The sequence below is a fragment of the Metopolophium dirhodum genome, chromosome 2 (assembly GCF_019925205.1).
Source record: "Metopolophium dirhodum isolate CAU chromosome 2, ASM1992520v1, whole genome shotgun sequence".
Classification (NCBI taxonomy): domain Eukaryota; kingdom Metazoa; phylum Arthropoda; class Insecta; order Hemiptera; family Aphididae; genus Metopolophium; species Metopolophium dirhodum.
In genome coordinates, this window is record NC_083561.1 from 3,660,955 (window position 1) to 3,682,339 (window position 21,385).

Below are 21,385 nucleotides of genomic sequence, written 5' to 3' on the forward strand. Positions count from 1 at the left end.
TATACATAGTAGGTGATATATAGTAGTATAATATATGTATAATACGCATATTATATAATATTATGTAGGTGCCTTACAAAAAATTACAATTTTCATATCTACATACAAATTATGCATAACGAGTATCTAAATTAATGCCTAAATTAAAGAACTTATTGTTTTTCTACCAAGTTGCGTTATGTGTTACTTACGATTATATTAAGCATATTTATTATAAATATGTATATTTAATATTCAATTTAATAGGTTACATTTTAAAACAAAAGTAGATACATTAAATGATAAAAACTAATTTAAAACTAAATTACTTAATTATTTACTGTGATCTACATATAAACTGTATACTTAATATAATGTATCATCTCGTGTACCATTAACCTAATGATAATAAAATATGATAAACAAATTGCATGGATCTCTAAAATGGATATCTTTCAGTTTGTATAAGCAATGATTTGCATTTAATAATGTTCCTATAGTATTTATACTTATGAATCAATGTATTTTGTAAACTAATCGTAATCAAAACTTGTTTTCAGAAATTTTCTATACAAAACGTGTTTAATTCTACATCAAAATTGTTCCATACAACCTTTGAAAGTTTTAAACTCGGAAAATTGTAAACTGAAAAAGTGCACATATAGATATGTAAAAATATAAAAATATGAAAACAAGATTATTTTCAAAAGAAAAAAATCGTTAGGTACTAAAATAAAAAACATAATTAACATTTAAAATAATATATTTAAATAGTTAAAATATTTAATAACTATCTAGTTGATACTTAAAAGAAAACTTCATTTCTAACTTTAAATCTTTATGTCTTAATATTTAAAATGTATTAGTAGGCATATCATTGTACCGGCTATTTCTTCTATAATAACTAAACATGTTAAATTATTGAAATTAAATTTAGAAAAAATATTCTGATTTAAAACTAATTTACAATTAAAAATGGTATTTTTAAATTGTTTTCTAAAGCGATCGCTTTTTTCCGGCGCAAGGTAAAGCAAGATAAAAGAGAAAAATAAATGTCCATTCTTTTACAATACTATGTTATATTAGTGTATTAGCCCAAACAAACACGTGTGTATACGAAGTAGCGTAAAAAAAGCGTCGAAATCTGCATAGACAAAACACAAGAAATACCGCTCAAAACTCACTTTAATTTCCGGTATTTCTGTTTGGTGTCGATGACTTGTTTCTGGTCGTTGGTCGACCCGTACTTGGCGTTTCGAAACACTCCCTTGGTCTTGCCGGCCACTTTTGTCAAGCTACTCCTCTCGTCCACCATCTCGGCTGATTTACTCGGACTGTGTAATCAAACAAAATATAAACCCGTGTCCAGGCCGAAGTGCACTCGACAAATGATAATTGCAAACTACACGCGCCGACCTCAAAACACCGGTTCTTATATTGTTATGAAATGTGTATATCGATGGTACAGATGCACTCCGTCCGACCCACCATCTCCCACCGCCCTTATAACCAACACACTCAGCACTACGTGGTTTTCACTGGCTTACGATAATAATTCAGTGGACAACACGAGCAAAACGACTTATTTAATATTACCTTCGATCTGATTAATGAAGAATAATATTGCTAAATTAAGAGTTATTTTTTTTATCGTTTATTCTATTATTACTATCATTATTAATCAACAGTGTATTATAATATTTTACCTACCTAGAATAATTATTGTTTCTACGCGTGCGTGCTGCATCGATAATAATACCTATTTCATGTTATAATTATTATATTATTAAAACGAAAATACGATCACTTATATAATATAGTCAGCCAATACCTAAATGTAAAATTAAAAATAAGTAGCCCTGTTTAATGTTTATATTATGATTGATATAGGTATAATTAATTATTATTTATCCAATGATTTCTTTTAATAATAATAATATTATTGTTTTACTTCTATTATAAAGTTTCAAAAACAATACATAAATACATAATTCATACAATTATAATATATTCCTCAAATAAAATATACAACTCTAGTATCATCTTCACAATAACACATCATGCAACTATGCAAGTGTATTAGAAATCTTGATAACCAGTTTATTAATCAAATAAGGTAACAATGATTAATGTGTTTTTAGGTACCTTGTTTACATATTGTTGGTATTTTTTTTTTTAATTGAATACATTTTAATACATAACTAATGGTCATTAAAAAATGAGAACCTTTGGTTTCTATACCAACTATATATTATACGCAGTTTATGATGTATTACTCATAATCATAACTAATTAAAAAATACTTTTTTTCGTTCTACTAACTAATGTTATCGAATTTATCTATTGGATAAAACTATTTCAAAATTAAATAACATAGTATATACATCATACAATATACATACGTACACATTTCCTTGCGTGCTTCATTATATGTTTAATACGAATAAAAAAGAGCAGAACCCCTTTTAGTCGAAATATATAACCAAGCATATTATATTTCCCTTTCGGCCAATTCATTACGTAATTATTCTACAACATCGATACCTACCCGTTTGGTTCAATACTATAAATTTAAATATTATTATTATTATTTATAAGTTATAGGTAAATAAAATGTCGTGAATTAATATATTTGTTTACAGTATTATTTTGTGATTATTCGTCTAAATATTATATAATTAACTACAACAATACTATGACAATTAGTATGATAATATTAATAGGTGAAGCCGTAGGGGTGAAGAATAAAAGCTGTCTGGAAGTTCGAACTCTAAAATTTCTTATACCACATAAACTCTAAATATTCTGCGAAGCTGTTACATTATCATGAGATTACAAATCTAATTAAAAAATAAAAATTTACTCTTATAATTTACTCCTATGTATTTTAGATTCTGAGTGAAACGATGAATGTATTGATTTTACAATGATGTGTGTTTTTTTTTTTATTTTTTTTTTTTTTTATTTTAGATTCTGAGTGAAACGATGAATGTATTGATTTTACAATGATGTGTGTTTTTTTTTTTATTTTTTTTTTAATTTTTGTGTCTGTGTACACGATAAGTAGTCGAAATAATGCTTCGATTTTCGACTTCAGTATCTTGTTCGATGGGAAAGTGAATATCGTTGGTGCATTGGGGAGGTCAAAATTTTAATTTCCCAGTAGTTTTCAAAAGCGATGTGAAAAACAAAAGAAAAATTAAGGAAAAACGGGAATTTTTACGCAAAATCGATTTTTAACAAAATCGATTTTGGTTATTGGTGTAACTCTAAAACAAATGACCGTAGATGCATGAAATTTTCACTGGTTGTTTATATTTGCATTTTCTATACACAATACAATTTTGAAAATAATTTGACTTTTTTTGAACTGTTTACGGACATTGTCAGTTTTCAGTTTTTTTAAATTTTTTTTCTATAAATATCAATAAAATTTTATTTGTTGGGTAAAAAAGCTTGAAAATTTAATAGAAGGCTCCTAGGTTATTGTTTCAAAGGCAGATGAAAAAAATTAAAAATCCTTAGTCACAGTTTTTTTTTATACACGTTTAAAGTTCAAATCTTGAAAAAATACGGAAAAATCACGAAAATTTGCAAATTATTTTGAGTTAGAAATTCATAAAAAATTTTCTTTTTAAATCTAAGATTTTAAAATCTAATACAAGATTCCTCATAAGTTTGTCTAACTTTATCAAAAAAAAAATTTCTACAAGAAAGTCAAATTAAATTTTTATGAGCGTTTTAAATTCATATTTTTACAACATTAGATATTCACTCGATTTCTCATGTACCGATTTCCTTATTTTCTTGTAATTCAAAAACGAATAACTGTAGATACATGAAAATTTCACTGAATGTTTATATTAGCATTTCCTATACACCATACAATTTTGAAAATATTTTGACACTTTTTGAGCTGTTTACGGGCATTTTCAGTTTTCAATTTTTTTAGTTTTTTTTTCTATAAATATCAATAAAGTTTTATCTGTTGGGCCAAAAAGTGTAAAAATTTAATACAAGACTCCTGATATATTTTTACAATAGCAGTTGAAAAATATTGAAAATACATAGGCACAGTTTTTTTTTATAAGCATTTAAAGATCAAATTTGGACAGAATTTATCAAATTTATAATTTAATAATTATTTTGTAGTTAAAAATTTATAAAATGTTCAACTTTTATAGCTAAGGATTGAAAATTGAAAACAAGGCTCCACGTAAATAGGTTATTTATAAATTACTTTATTCACAATAATATCATCAAATATACTTGGTAATATCATAGGCTGACTGACCGTTTTCGCTCAGAATCGTTTTTCTTATACAATGATATTATATCATTGAATTCAAATTTAACACCATCCATTACAGTGACCCACTTGTAACCTACTGTACAGCAGAGCGACATCCACTTATCCACCTTTTTTTTTTTATTTTTGTGTCTGTGTACACGATAAGTAGTCGAAATAATGCTTCGATTTTCGACTTCAGTATCTTGTTCGATGGGAAAGTGAATATCGTTGGTGCATTGGGGAGGTCAAAATTTTAATTTCCCAGTAGTTTTCAAAAGCGATGTGAAAAACAAAAGAAAAATTAAGGAAAAACGGGAATTTTTACGCAAAATCGATTTTTAACAAAATCGATTTTGGTTATTGGTGTAACTCTAAAACAAATGACCGTAGATGCATGAAATTTTCACTGGTTGTTTATATTAGCATTTTCTATACACCATAAAATTTTCCAAATATTTTGACTCTTTTTGAGCTGTTTACAGCCATTGTCAGTTTTCAATTTTTTTAGTTTTTTTTTCTATAAATATCAATAAAATTTTATCTATTGAGTAAAAAAGCTTGAAAATTTAATAGAAGGCTCCTAGTTTATTGTTTCAAAGGCAGATGAAAAAAATTAAAAATCCTTAGTCACAGTTTTTAATTATAAGCATTTAAAGTTCAAATTTTGACAAAATACGGAAAAATCACGAAAAATAGCAAATTATTTTGATGAGAATTCATAAAAATTTTTCTTTTTAAATCTAAGATTTGAAAATGTAATATAAGATTACTCATAAGTTTGTCTACCTTTATCAAAAAAAAAATGTCTAGAAGAAACTTAAATTAAATTTTTATGAGCGTCTGAAATTTATATTTTTACAACATTTGATATTTACTCGATTTCTCATGTAACGATTTTTTTATTTTATTGTAATTAAAAAACAAATGACTGTAGATACTTGAAAATTTCACTGAATGTTTATATTAGCATTTTCTATACACCATACAATTTTGAAAATATTTTGACTCTATTTGAGCTGTTTACGGACATTGTCAGTTTTCAATTTTTTTAGTTTTTTTTTCTATAAATATCAATAAATTTTTATTTGTTGGGTAAAAAAGCGTGAAAATTTAATATTAGACTCCTGATATATCGTTTTAATAGCAGTTGAAAAATATTAAAAATACATTTGCACAATTTTTTTTTATAAGCATTTAAAGTTCAAATGTTGACAACATTTATCAAATTTATAATTTATTAATTATTTTGTGGTTAAAAATTTATAAAATGTTTAACTTTTATGGCTAAGGATTGAAAATTTAAAACAAGGCTCCACGTTAATAGGTTATATATAAATTACTTTATTCACAATAATATCATCAAATATACTTGGTAATATCATAGGGTGACTGACCGTTTTCGCTCAGAATCGTTTTTCTTATACAATGATATTATATCATTGAATTCAAATTTAACACCATCCATTACAGTGACCCACTTGTAACCTACCGTACAGCAGAGCGACATCCACTTATCCACCTTTTTTTATATTTGTCGACTGCAATTGTAACAATATATCAGGAGCCTTATATTCAATTTTTACGCATTTTGGCCAAACAAATAAAACTTTGTTGATATTCATAGAAAACAAAACTAAAAAAAATTTAAATTTGAAATTGTCAGTAAACAGCTCAAAACAGGTCAAAATGTTTTGAAAATTATACCAAGTATAGGAATTGATAAAATATACATATTATATAAATTTCAAGAGTCTACGGTTTTTTCGTTTTTTAATGACAACAAAATAACAAAACCGCTACATGAGAAATCGAGTGAATATCAAATATTGTAAAAATATGAATTTCAAACGCTCATAAAAATTTTATTTTATTTGCTTGTCGACATTTTTTTTTTATAAAGATAGACAAACTTATGAGGAATCTTGTTTTACATTTTAAAATCTTAGATTTAAAAAGAAAAATTTTTATGAATTCTCAACTCAAAATAATTTGCTAATTTTCATGATTTTTCCGTATTTTGTCAAGATTTGAACTTTAAATGCTTATAAATAAAAACTGTGACTAAGGATTTTTAATTTTTTTCATCTGCCTTTGAAATAATATACTAGGAGCCTTCTATTAAATTGTTAAGCCTTTTAAACCAACAAATACAATTTTATTGATATTTATAGAAAAAAAAACTAAAAAAATAGAAACTGAAAATGTCCGTAAACAGCTTAAAATAAGTCAAAATATTTGGAAAATATTATGGTGTATAGAAAATTCTAATATCAACGGCCAGTAAAAATGTCATGTATTTCATTAGTTTTAGAGTTACATAAAAAACCAAAATCGATTTTGCGTAAAAATTCCCCTTTTTCCTTAATTTTTATGTTTTTTTTCCCGGTGCTTTTGAAAACTTTTGGGAATGTTAAAATTTGATCTCCCGAATGCATCAACAATATTCACTTTCCCATCGAACAAGATACTGAAGTTTAAAATCGAAGCATTATTTCAACTACTTATCGTGTATACAGACACAAAAAAAAACACACTTCATTGTAACACGTTCATCGTTCTACTCAGAATCTAAAATTAAAAATTAAAAATATAAAAAAACACACACATTATTGTAAAACCAATACATTCATCGCTCCGCTCAGAATCTAAAATGCTCGGTGAGATATGTTGCTATTATATCGAGATTTTAGTAACAAAATTTCGGTACAATAGGAACTTATACTGTGAATTTTTTTTAATAGTATGGTGTAAATAATGTATTATAAATTATTGTTATCGATTATTTTGTTTTTGTTCAGTTACATAATCGGCAAAGTCGATTATAATAATACACATGATATTGGACAAATAATAAGACAAATGTTTTAGTCGTAATAATATGTGTATTGATTAGGTGTTCGTATTCTTTAAAAATGTATAACGATAGCGAACTGTTATAAAATCAGTTTCTATTTCAAGTACCTAAATCGTAAACGATTAAAAATGTAATATTCTTATCATAATGATAAAGCTATCAAGTTGCCGGGGTTACGGCGTTAGTTCAAAGCACGGTGTCATATAAAAGACCACACGATCAGAGACATAACGTGCGTATAACTCACTATACCTAAGCATTATGCAATCGAAACGTAGTTATTATGTAAAAAAACACAAATCAATATAGGCTAAAGAAAAAACCATCGGTCGTACTAATTTTTTTTGCCATTTAATAACAATTATAACACTCATTATACAGCCCAAAATTACAATAAATAATAACCATGGTAAGTAGGACTGGGCTTTATGCCAGTGTTGTGAAGGATGATTTCAAAGGTATAAATCAGGTAAAGTTATAATTATTATTCACACAAATAAATTACTCGGTTAACGCGCTTCACTTATCGAGTCAGTATAGTCCCTGTAAATTATTTCAAATTTTATCCAGATTAGATTTTTTTTCAATGTGCTAGAAACATTTAAGTATTTAACTAAAAACTTGTGTTCAAATAATATTATAATTTATGTTACTTTATGGTTTTTTTTAATTTGTATTTGTTCATAGTTCAATCACAATATTTTTAATAAGCCGATGTAACTTTTGATGCATTGCACGCCGTATATTATTATAATAAAAAAAAAAATACGCATTCAAATAATCAAATAGCTACTTTACCTAAACTTTGATTATTTTATTTAATCAGTCATCCATGAATAATTCGTTGTTTTGTTCAATTGTTAAAATGTAGAAAGATGACATAATTGATATTACCGGAGTGTCGTGCAACCCAGCGCCAATTGTATTGAAACCATTGGCATCGTTGTACAATCCATATCCATATGGTTGTTCAGTGTTGTGTAATCATCCACTGGATAGTGAAATTAAAGATCTCGTAAAAAAGGCTAAGGACGCTTTGGTCGGTATAATTTAATATAATAAGTTATAAAATTAGTTAGGTAAGCCATTTTATTTTTGTTTATTTTACAGGCATTGGACCCTAGGTCACCACATCGCTATCCTGATGTCGATGAAATTAACATTATCGTACCAGAGGAGCTGTTCAGGAAATATACGGAAACAGATTCTAGAGCTACCAGTCCTATGCCTACAGTCATGCCAAACAAAACACCAGCTGAGTTAGCAATAGACAAATCTCGACTTGTATTGGACTTAAATCGAAGTAGAAGTCAACAGTCATCGATAAAATTTTCGGTTAGAGACAGCTAAATGAGACAATATTAAGTAAATATTTTTTATAAAAATTGAAAGAAGAAACCATAAGCCATAATGTTTTACGACATATTAAAATAAAAATCCCGCTCCAATATTCTCCAGAGCCATCTTAAAAGTCCTAACTTCTAAATGTGACATCAGAAACATATATGATAAGATAATAAAAAAAGATTTAGTTTATAATGTTGAATGAATAAAAAAAATTCTTTTTTTAATTAAAAATAATGATTAATCCAAGCGTGTTCTGCTGTACAATACTTTTATACCTAATAAATTAATTGAAAGTCGTAGTGTTTTTATTCAAGAATATAATTTAAATGTTATGTAGGTACTTATGTGTTACACTCACACATAATATACTTAATTAATTAAAATTATTGTTTATTCATGGCGTATTTTTCGTTCTGCTGTCTAATCAATATAATGTATTAGTAAGACACTATAATCATCAATAATTTTTTTTTTCTATATTTTATCTTAAATAAATCCTTATACTGATAAATGTGTGTTTAAAACCGATTTTAGGGTGTTGTGGGACAAGATTTTTGCGAAGCATTGTCTTTATGTCATGGTTCTGTACTTCATATACCACAATATTTTCGTCCAAATTATACAACCAGTATTTTAGGACGAAAATTAGAAGTTAAAAAAGAAGTACTAAAAAAACGACCTCGACACCAAATCACTATCACAGAAAAACAAGCAGACAACATCGCCGTTAATTTGGTAAGTAGTTATTAAAAAACAAAGGCCACTGTTCAACATTAAATTTTCTCCTTAGCGGCATTTAGATTTACCTGGTGCTTATGATGTGCAAAAAGATACAGAAGAAAATAAAGAAGTAAATTGGAGAAGAGGAAAACTTATTAAACCAGGAAAAAAAAACAAAAAAAAATCAGAAAAAAAGAAATCGGGGCAACATAATAAAGAATTTAAAGGAGTCCAAGACCCATTAGAAACTCAAGTTATAATTTTTAACAAGATACATTTTATAAAACCTTACAATTTGTTGATTCAATTAATAGGTGTCTACTATAAATCAAAATTCATTGAATGGTAGTATAATTGCTGAAAATGACGCTCAAAAAATTGAAGAAGAGACTAACGAAGAACCAAAAACTAGTTCATTCATAGACATAGATATTCTAAAAGAGCTTCAAAGAGAATTGCACTTACTTGACGTCGAAAATGAATTTGACGTGAAGGTTAAAATATAATTCTGATATAATTAAATATTTCTAAGAACTTTAAAAACTCATTAAAGTAAATTTTTTTTTAATAAATAAAAATAATATAACATTTTTACTTTTTAGTTAAAATTATATAACTTTAAATGTTAAAATGTTGGATGATTAAAAATGTATAATATATGCAATAAAATTAAGGGAATCATAGTCTTACATTGTATTATATATTATATATTTATTATATTACATTCTTTAGTTAAAATTCTATATTATTCCTAAGATAAATAAAAACACTATTTTAAATATACATAATATATTTATTATTTATTATAAAATATAAATCACATGATGAATTCATATTATTTCATAAATTTAAAAACTTATCATCTATCGATAATTTCAAAATATAAAAATAATCCAATTAATATTATCATTATTAAGATATATTATTTACTGATTTTAATTATTTTTTAGAAACACATGGCATTAAAAGAAGCATACAAAATGCAACCAATATTAATCAATCAAGAAGTAAATAATGAGTTGGAGGCATTAAAACGTAAATTAGGAGTGAATACAGAGGTAGTTTTACCAGGTTTACCAAGAACATTTTCTAGAAAGAACATTAGATTCGAATTACCATTAGACAGAAAAAGCTTAAAAGGTTATACATTTTTTTAAGTCAATTATAATTATTTAATATAATCATACTCAAAATTATAGTACTTATATAATGCCATAATAGTACCTAGGTAGCTAATACTTTTTTTTCATTGTTATTCCTGTCACTTATAGGGTGTTACCACCGGGTATCTTCCCTAATCTTATTATTCATATCATTCTTACTTGTCACTTATCAAACCTACTTATTATACTAAGAACATGTATAGATTACATTGTAGATTACTTCAATAAAAAAAAAAAAAAAAAAGAAGGTACCTAATATTAAAATACGTTATATGCGCTCACGAATATTTCAGATATGAAACCGTTAGATTATTTGAGAAGTAATACAAGTATCATTGGGAGCTGTCTAGTCATCTATTCGAGAGTTTTCGAAAAATATGACTCGGAGACGAGAACGATTCATGAAAATGTAAATGATAATTTATTGCATTATAACGAAAACATAATGCAAATTATACTAATTATACTAATTATTCTAATCGATGTTATACTTGTACAGAAACTCATATCTGCGTTAGGTGAAGTGATGGGTAGACAATTTTCCAACCAGGAAGCTACAGATTTACATCAGATGATTGGATGGTCTAGTGGTCAAATTTTGACATATCGTGAATGGTGTGGTTTGTGTGGCGCAGCAGAGCGTCTTTTAGGTAAATTTGTTTTTTTATGCAAATTGTATACATTACTTGACTTTAAAATTGTCCAAGATATAATATTTTTATTTTATAATTTTAAAGTAGGCACCTACGTTTTTTATTTTTTAAATAAAATTTTAGTGAAATAATAAAAATTGTTTTGTTCAAAATATTGTCATGCATATTGCAATTAAACTATAGAAAATATAAGTATTATTGTTTAATGTTTATCATTTATGAATATTCAAAACTGTATAATGCCAATATAAAATATTTGACTAATATAATAATTTAAGGAAAAAATTTTACAGGACATCGTTTTGTTCCTCAACCATTGAGTAAAGCCCAAGATCCCTGTAATGAAGTGGAAAACGCTGATTTCGCATTGTTAGACAGGTGGCTTCAAGATTTGTCTCCAAATAATTCAGTGTATAAATTATTAACTCTAATTAAAAACACTTAAGTAACTTTAAATTTTGTTGATTTTCAATGAAACATCATCATCTTTACAACTTTGTATATTTTTTCGGTGTCAAAAATAGTTTTATTCATTTTAATCAATGTATCAAGTATCGATAGCTAAGAGGCCAAAAGTTGTTTCTCAAAATCGTTTTATTAGTCCATAGGGATAGGGTTTATCTGGGTCGTATTTTTGATTCGGTAAAACATTACAAGTCAATATCATAAATAAAACGTGTTTTAGTGCAAGATAGGTTTTTTTAGTGCACACATATAACAAGTCCTAATTTAATGAGACATACAATAAATATTTTAACATGATCTAAATATCAAACGGACAAATATAACAAGTCCGACTTACTTTTGTCAAAAACAGTACATTCAATTTTCGACGTGTAATGTTTTAGATAATATTGAATTTGTTTATCTATTTATAAAAAATTTTAATTTTAAATTACACTAAATAATATGATATCTTCAATTAGTATAAAATATCATTAAACACGGGTTTTATTTGACTAAAAATTTGATGAAAATGCTATTTTATTTTTTTTATACATTCAATAAAAAATTGCAATATTTTTTATATTTTTTACTTTTTTACTGCAATTATATTAACAAATTGAATTTTTTATATCAAAAAAAATTAGTCTTACGTACATTTTAACTATTTATATAATAAATTAATTAGAGTTTATATTAAATTAACAACTGTTAATATGTCCATCAAAACCTTATAATATGTCCACGGTAAAAATATATTATAATTGCCATTCATAACAAGTCCCATTTAAATTTAAAAGAAACATTATAATCACGTTGAAAAAAAATGTTAAGACCTAAAAGTAATAATTTATGTAATCTACAGAATATTTTACAAATAAATCAGTTGCAACATCGAAAAACAAAAATCTATAACACAAATGTTTTGGTGTAGAATAATTTAAAATTTTAAAACTGCTCTCCTGTACAATTATTGATGTTTTGGACATACAACTTTTGGCCTCTTGGCCATCGGTATCGTCTATCAATGTGTAAAAGGTAAATAGTAAACGATCGCCTATCAATAAGATTATTTGCTTACATTTGTGTTATTTGTGAGGTATATTCTGAAACTAAGGGGCATTCCATACATCAAACCACATATTATTAATTACGCACTAATAAAAAGGTGATCTATGGGTACCGCTTTGCTATACATTCTTCGTTTAAATATGTAATTTCGTCAAAATTTGAAATTTGGAACATACGATGTAAATAAAAAATCAATTGTGCTTATATATTTTTATTAGATATTATGGTTTAAGTATGAACTACTTATTGAGAAAGTGAAGAACCTATATTATTGTATTACATTTTCAAGACCTTGGCCTTTCCTATAAAAATTGATAAATTTCGTGATTATAACGAATTTTGTGAAAATTTGAACTTCAAAACCTTACAAAAATATTTTTAAATTACAATAATTACAATTTATATAGAACCTTGTATTAAATTGTCAAGCTTTTTGATTGACAGTTACGTAGATACATTTTTATTGACCATTAATTGAATAAAAACAAAAAAAATGGCTATATAAATAGTTTAAAAAAAAATTATACTTTAAAGAGTTATACTTAAAACAATTTGAGCATTCTAATATAAACATTTGGTGAATATTTTCAAGTATATAGGGTTATTTCCTTTTTAGGTTACATCCAAAAAACAAAAGCTATTATGTCGCCAAAAACTGTTTTCGAATACAAATTCTTGATATTCCTCAACATTTTTTTAGTTTTTCCCGATTATTTGTAAAAAATATTGGACACAAAAATTACATCACTGAAAAATCAATACATTGATCGTACACTTAGAATCTAAATTATACCTAATATACCTAATCATAATATTACAATCATGTTACAAGTACTACATGTCTACATGCTCTATTATATATTTCAAAACAAAAATAATAGTAAATTATCATTTATCATAACTAATTAATGTCACCAAATTAATCACAACACCAAATCATTAAATTCATAGTATCACAAGTACCCACAAACTATTCGTAAACACTTATTTTAAATACAACATGAAATAAATATTTACGAATAGTCTAATCCTTTATGTAAGGTATGTAAGTAAAATATATGAAATATTTTTTAAAAAGTTTTTACAGACGATAATCAGAATTTTAATTTTGAAAATTGAAAGTGGTTTACCTATCCTAAAATTTACCTTTTTAATGTGTTTTGGAAACTAATATATAAATCAAAATTATTTTACTTTAAATTACCATATCCATATAATAAATGTAATTAATTTTCAGTTAATAGGTTTACTTATTGTTATAGATTCAATCCATAAAAACAAAATTGAATACAAAACGTCTTTTTTTATAATATTTACTTACATAGTCACCTACGTGTTAGTTAAACTTGTTTGGGTTGAAAATACATATTATATAATATTCATATTGGAAATAAATTGAATTATTTGTACAATAATATTGAAGATTACAATGTTATAAAAGAAAAATTACCTTAAGTCTTATCTAAATGTTTATGTATGGCGTAACTAATACTTGCGATTAACCTTGAACTACATGCATGTCTTTAAAGAAAAAATTGAAAGTTTTTCTTTCTTGAAAGTGCATTGGGAACACGTTTCGCTTTCACCCAGTTCAGCGTCAGTGGTGTATTATTATTTTAAATTTGAAAGCAATGATAAATATTTCAATCAAAGCAAAATTTTGAGCAGTGTTAAATTGCATTTGCTAGGATTACTTCAAAATGTTTCAACTTATTGTGAATACTTCATTCTAACTAAATAAATAAATAAATAATTTTCTGTAAAATATAAAGCTAGGTAATCTATGAAATATTAAATATTTTTTATGGCTTAGGTAACTTACAATATTAAAATTAATTAATTTAATAAAAGATTTGTATACACTACACATACAAGTAAGTAAATTTGAATTTACTTTCACATGTTAATTAAAATATATTAATTAGTTCACATGAAGTGTTTTCATTTAATTTAGAACATTGCACATTTATTTTGTACTAGGTACTTATATATATTATGTAGAGTAACTACTAACTTTTACGTATACACTTACAAATAAATTAACTCACAAATAATTTATTGTTCCGTGAATACTGCAAACCAAGTAATATTTTTAACTATTAAATAATAAACTTATAAGAATTTCTATTATTTTAATAGTTTTATTTAAGAATGCTTGGTTTTTCACTCTACGCTGAATCATCGAAAAAATAATCTTAATATAAAATTTAAATACTTATTAATTATTATATTTGTATTTTGTAACATATTAAAATAGAATTGTATATATTATAGACTCTAATGCCGCGTTGCACTAAACATTTAATGAATCAATAGCGAGCTAATGGTCCCTTAAACAAGATTTAGTAGCCCACGATTGGTCCAATAAATTTTTAGTGAACCATTAAGTTCAATAAATTGTTTATGCAATCCAGTATAAGAATAAAAAAGCATATGAGTACAACCTTATTTTCTTTTTTAATAAAAAAAGTATGAGTACCTAGGTATGTATTATGTAACATATTACGTCATTATATTTTGACCATGATGCAGAAAAAAGAACTAATACAATTCAAAATAGGTACTTCATAATAATATGTACATTTTTAAATTTTTTTTTTGTTAATAAGCTTAAGTGATTACATTACAATAAGTAGGTTACTTCCAGAATATATGATGGAGAAGCCGCCCACTCGTGATTCCAATTTTAAATTAATTTTAAAACCTATTTATTGGAAAATGAAATGTATGACGGATTTGTGACATTGTTTGACGAAAGAGCATCAATATAAAAGGAGTTGGAACCGAGAGAGAAAAACAAATGTTTGAATTTGGGTCCAATAGAGGAAAGATCAGGACCATTGATTAATTGTAGATGATGATTGAAGTCATGTGACTGCACGAGGCACCCCCTCATCTGGAGATGATATAGGAGGAGATATGATTATTGATTGAGTCCAAATTTGAAATAAACAAAGAATTATTAGGTATTTACTATTGTCTATTTAGGTAGGTAGCAGATTATGGCCAGTATGCAGCCTGGAGGGTTATAGCACAATATTACAGTGCGACAAACCTTTAAGGCATGGAACACAATCTTATTTACATTAATCAATTATACAAATATAACTTAATAAGAACCAATAATTAAAAACAAAAAGCAATAAGTACATTTTAGTTTGTTGAAGAAATTTGTATAATAAATATTTAGACAAAATATTGATCGTAACATATACCTATGCAAACGCGTATAAGCCATATAGTGTCAAAAGAGTATAGGTTAATTATTTTTAAAAATTAAATAAGTAAGTAAATATGTAAGTATAATATTCACTATGCCACTAGGTATATCATATAGAAATGTAAGCGTATGTCAAATGTTAAAAATAACAATAAAAACATAGGTGACTTAGTCTAGGTCTAAATGAATAGCCCAATAATTATACAAAAATACACACGATGGACTTCTGCAGGTCATGTGTAAGTACCTGCTGAATACTGTAGCAGGCATGGCATTTAGGGAGGGGGGCATGGGGGAGCTCACGAATTGCCTCCCACCTGACCGTCGAATTGCCTCCCGTGAATTTTTTTTTCAAAAAGGTTACCCGAATTGCTTCCCGATTTCAAAAATATTATTCACTCGAATTGCCTCCTAAGAGGGTCACTACCTACTCTTGTACTGGAATCGCATGCGATAGCTATAATTAATCGATTTATAAAAAAATATATCAAACATAATTTAGATGAAATATCATTCTGTTATACAGTCAAAAACTTAAGTTTGTATAAAATAAATGTTATAGATACAGTCAAAAACTTAGGTTTGTATAAAATAAATATTATAGGTAGAGTCAAAAACTTAAGTTTGTATAAAATTAATGTTTTAATAAATAGACTGACAAAGCAGTAATAATTAATAATATTAAAAATAATAATGACGAAATATCATTCTGTTAAAACTTAATATAATTGTTTTAATAAATAATAGTTTTAATAAATAAAAAATAAGCTGTACATTTTTTTTTCGTACATGTCCACTGTTTAATGTCATTAGCTAATCCTTTTTGGTATCCAAACTTAAGACCATCACATATTATAATGGTTTTACCATTTTCGCTGATCTCGCTGATCACGTTCATTTTTATAAAAATATAATTTATACGTATATGTATCAGGGACTGGAACCGGAACCAAAAGAACCGGTTCTTGGAGAAAATCTAAGAACCGGAAACGGAACCGGAATCCATATTTTACAATGCTTAGAACCGGAACCCCAATTTAATATACAATAAGTTTTCCGGTTCTTTTAGGTTCTTATCGGTTCTAAGAAAAAGTCCTGTATTATCAAATAACTGAACATTTTATTTAAATTGGATTTTGTTGTAATCAAATAATTATTTTTCATAGAAATATTTTTGTTTTGTACACAGTAAGATGTGGTATTTTAAAATTTTAACTCGAAATAATCGTATTATAGGTACGACCGAGACTGATTAATTTACACACATACGGGTTGCATTTTTCATTGGTAATGTACTGAGAATGGTCGACAACAATGATGTGTTTTTCTACTATCTTTACCAAATATCTAAGACTATTACGAGAAATAATATTTATATAGTTATTTATAACTCTGTCTCATAGTCTCAAACACAGTCACACACTCACACATTGACACATACGAGTAATAATTTACGACTTATTAATCTTTGGTCATACCTACTGTAATTTTATGTTCTGCTTATTAGTTATTACCAACTTCTATGACCTAAACCCAGTACACTTGTTAATTATTTAAAATCATTTTTAAAAATTGAATACACTTCTTAAATTAATAATTTCTTACCTAGTAAAATTATTAAATTAATTTCTGATTTTATTAATAATTCTTTAATTCTTTAATTACCCACCTAATAATAAACAATTTTAAAATTATTATATAGCCAGTTTTATTCATTTTCATTTTCCGGTATAAATTTAAGAAGGAGGTTCAAAAAGTTCTAATAATATCTGGATGAATGTAACAAACTAACATTACACTATTTTAAATTAGCAATTATAAAATTAATTTTACAAACTGAAATAAATTGAGTAAAATTAAAAAAGTATATTATGGAATGTATTTTAAATACTTTTTGAATTGATGTATTTGTATTTGTATTTAAAAAAAATTTTTAAAGTATATTTTATAAGACTGGGCCAAGTTATGACTTAATGAGTAAAAAATCTTACAAAAATGTTTGAAAAAATTCATTTTTAAGAACCGGTAAGAACCGGAACCTATTATATTTTTTAATAAGAACCGGACCGGAACCAGAATCGGAAAAATCCTAAATGTTCCATTCCCTGATATGTATACTATATAATAACGTGTTATTTATCGTGGTTGCGAAAACGAAACTGACTGTGTTGAACTGGTGATGATAGACTAATCATTAACTGATAATCACTAATCGCGGATAAGATTATTGCATTCCAAAAATTAATCTGTCTGGGAAATACTGCCTTACACATTTTATTTTTGACCATCACTAGTATCTAAATTTGGAAGGCAATTCGAGTGTCACCGGGCATGGCCACCCTTTACATAATATAAAATACTACATATAAATAATAATTTCTTATTGGTATTTTAAGTAGAATTTTTGGACCAAATGGATACACCCCTCCCCTAGAAGACGAATCAAATCCACTACTATTCTGTACCTAACCTATCAATTAGGTATTTAAAATATTTGTATCAACATATGTATTAATTTTAAATATAACAATTAATTTCGAATTCATAATCAAATTTATTATGATACAACTATTCTCACTAGGTCGAATCACAATGAATAATAACTATTGCCACAATCATACCTGCTACCTAACATACTCGCATTACAGTCGTACATTTATAACATATTACATAGGTTCTGCTCTTAAAACATAAAATATTTTATTATAAAATACCACTTAAAGTAACCATTAGATATTAATGTTAAACTACGATATTGTAAATTATTTTCTGATATTTGACCGTTCATAATTTGTCATTATAATAGACGAAATAAGAAACAATTATTGTGTGAAATGAAACATAGATTATTGAGATGAATACAAACAACAAATGAACAAACAGTTTAATACTTGCATAGTCTCATGACTACCTAGTAGATATTATTATGTAATTATATCATATCGTTGATATTTTATCTTATAAATTATAATTGTTATAAAGAATGCATGCATTATAAAAATGATTATTTAAATATTTAACTATGGTTATGGTATATCCAGTACCCTATATCACTATAAATTATCATATACGATGTACATTATTATTAAAATAATACTTTGATAGTATTACTTAGTACCTAACCTTGTATTCAATTTTCAAGCTTAAGCTTTAAAAAATGAACATTTTATACAACTATTGAACTCCAAAATAATTTACGAATATTCGTGATTTTTTCTAAATTGTACGTTTAATAGCTTTAAAAAAATCAAGCCTATATCATTTTAATATTGTTAGATCTAAAAAACAACTTAATATGTGGCATATTCAACCTTGTATTACATTTTCAAGCTTTTTGAACGTGCCTAAAAAAATATTGTTGGTAAATTGGGAATTTCAATAAAACTGTTAAAAACTGGTTTTTTGTTCGACAAATTAAGTGTCGGCTAACTGGACATAGACTTTTTGTTTTGCTGATTAAGTTATAAATTAACCACCCTCCTCAATGGCTACAAGCCAATTTCTGAAATTTTGAATCCAGCTAACCAGGATACTAGGAGGAAAATGTTAGACGGCTAGACATAAGGTTCATTTAAAATTTAGTCCAAGGTGTAAGATTGATGTTACTCGTTTATTAAACAGGGTCACGACTCACGTTTCATGTACCTACCTAACACCTAGGTTTGGGTTCCGAAATAGAGATATGTACATAAATATATTTAAAATCAGATCTCGTTAAACCATCTACTATTATGTAATGTCACAATAAGAAAGAACAATGCGTATAATTGATTCATACAATCATATCCCACTATCCCAGTCTCTTAAACATTTAGACTTAGTGATAACTATTTAGGAAAATCTTAGACCCGGACCACAATAATTTTTTTTATTATTTGTTATTAGATACATAGATGCATAACACCACTTTATATTTGTCATTTATGTATTGGAAGTATTATCTTTGCCAATATTAATATCATATTTTTTGTAAAATAAATAAATAGATACCTAACGTTTAGTTATGATAATAATACTATTTAGGCACATTACTATATTAGTCACCGCGCATTTCGTTTCCGTGTCCCGTCAAATGCCAATTATAATATTGTGTGGGAGACTGGCGAACATCTGGTGGGTGTGTGGGTGAATGTGAAGATCGTTTAATCGACTTTTCGGGCCGAAACAACGGTCACCCCTCGGCACTATAGGCGTGACGACGGAAACTTGGCACGCGTTTCATCGTTCCCAAGCTTGCTCTCTTGTCATCGCGCGGCCACTGACCATCGCGCTTACACAATTGCATGTTATTATGTTAAATACGAGTTGTTATTAAGACGAAATTAAAATAATAATAATATTATTATATTATTATAGGAATTCTGTAGACATTTTTATAGCCGCCACACTCACTGTTCTCCCGTCTTCCCGGTTCTAGATTCTATCTTTGATCTTTCTATAATTCATCATTTTCAGACTCCAGTGTTTCTAAGTTCTTTAAGTAGGCATAGGTTATTATTAATTAGTATAATACATTATGTGGAGTACCTATATCATTAATATATTTATACAATATGTTATTAAGTTACCTATGCATTTAATCAAAAGTAAAAATAGGGGAATGTCGGTAACCACTTTCTTGTACCTAGTATGTGTCGAACCTGGTCGTTGAGTAATGTCACTGTAATGTATCTGTTAAATTTGAATTCAATAATAATTGTTTGAATACGAAAATTTATTTTGAGCGATGACGCTCTTGCTCTGTCAGCCTCTCTAAATACTAAGTATATTTTATGATTTATGTAAATGTATTGCTATTAAAGTAATGTATTGTACCTACTACTAATAATACAGTAGGTTGATTTAATTTTTGAAAAAAAAAATTGCATTTTAAAATGTCATTGTGTGTATAACATAATATAAAGTTTCACGTACTTACCAGCGAAAAATTTAAAACATTATTTTTTGTTTAAATATCTAATTTTGTCAACATTTAAACTTCAAATGCTTATAAAAAAAATTGTTGTTTTAAATAACAACTTATTAGGAACCTTGTATAAATATTACATTTTCAAGTATTCTGATTTATAAAAATGTTTTCTATCGAAATTTATAGGAAAAAAAAAACAAAAAAAATTACTAGTAGAAAAATAAATTATTCATAGCTGTTGGTACCTAATATAAATATAAAATAAAATATTTATAATAAAAACTTTGAACTTTGAAATATATAGGCTGACCGTGGCCGGCAGAAAACGTCCTTACAAGGGCTAATCTCCGGACAGCTAAACAAAATCGACTCTGATCACGAAAACCGGAAATAAATAATTAAAAAAATGCGATTGTACGATCTCAACAACATCAGAACATCCATCGAATACAATAACAATATACAGTATACGTTAAATAGATCTGTCATGCAGCATACGAAAATTCGATATAACCGCGGAATAAGCGGCAGGAGGCAGCCCGCGGCTGTTATTGGTCGATAGCGGTCGCTTATAGTGTTACATAACGGCATTCGGTAACCATCAGTAACCACTCGCTAACCTCACGTGTCGCGTCGTTTTAGCAGGACGTACGCATTCCGCGGCGCATTCCGATCCGAGCCTATATTCTGTGATTGCCATTATCGCGGACCATGAGTGAGGGTGTACTTGAACC

At 26.8% G+C, this 21,385-nt stretch overlaps 1 protein-coding gene across 1 annotated transcript; it reads left to right on the forward strand.

Annotated features, from left to right (window-relative positions):
* Positions 1–7,485: 7,485 nt before the first annotated feature.
* On the forward strand, positions 7,486–11,703 carry LOC132939322 (uncharacterized). The gene is made up of 10 exons (XM_061006418.1): positions 7,486–7,593; positions 7,996–8,163; positions 8,235–8,459; positions 9,006–9,206; positions 9,262–9,444; positions 9,506–9,685; positions 10,142–10,331; positions 10,648–10,763; positions 10,854–11,004; positions 11,301–11,703. The coding sequence occupies exons 1-10, from the start codon at positions 7,531–7,533 to the stop codon at positions 11,450–11,452; spliced, it is 1,629 nt and encodes a 542-aa protein (XP_060862401.1). The 5' UTR covers positions 7,486–7,530; the 3' UTR covers positions 11,453–11,703.
* The last annotated feature ends 9,682 nt before the right edge of the window (positions 11,704–21,385 follow it).

What these genes read in the sequence shown, in the direction of transcription:
- LOC132939322 (XM_061006418.1), top strand. Translation starts at nt 7,531, where the DNA reads ATGGTAAGTAGGACTGGGCTTTATGCCAGTGTTGTGAAGGATGATTTC. An exon ending in ATTTCAAAGGTATAAATCAG is followed by an intron (nt 7,594 to 7,995) that starts GTAAAGTTATAA and finishes GTTAAAATGTAG; the next exon opens with AAAGATGACATAATTGATAT. An exon ending in AGTCATCGATAAAATTTTCG is followed by an intron (nt 8,460 to 9,005) that starts GTTAGAGACAGC and finishes AACCGATTTTAG; the next exon opens with GGTGTTGTGGGACAAGATTT.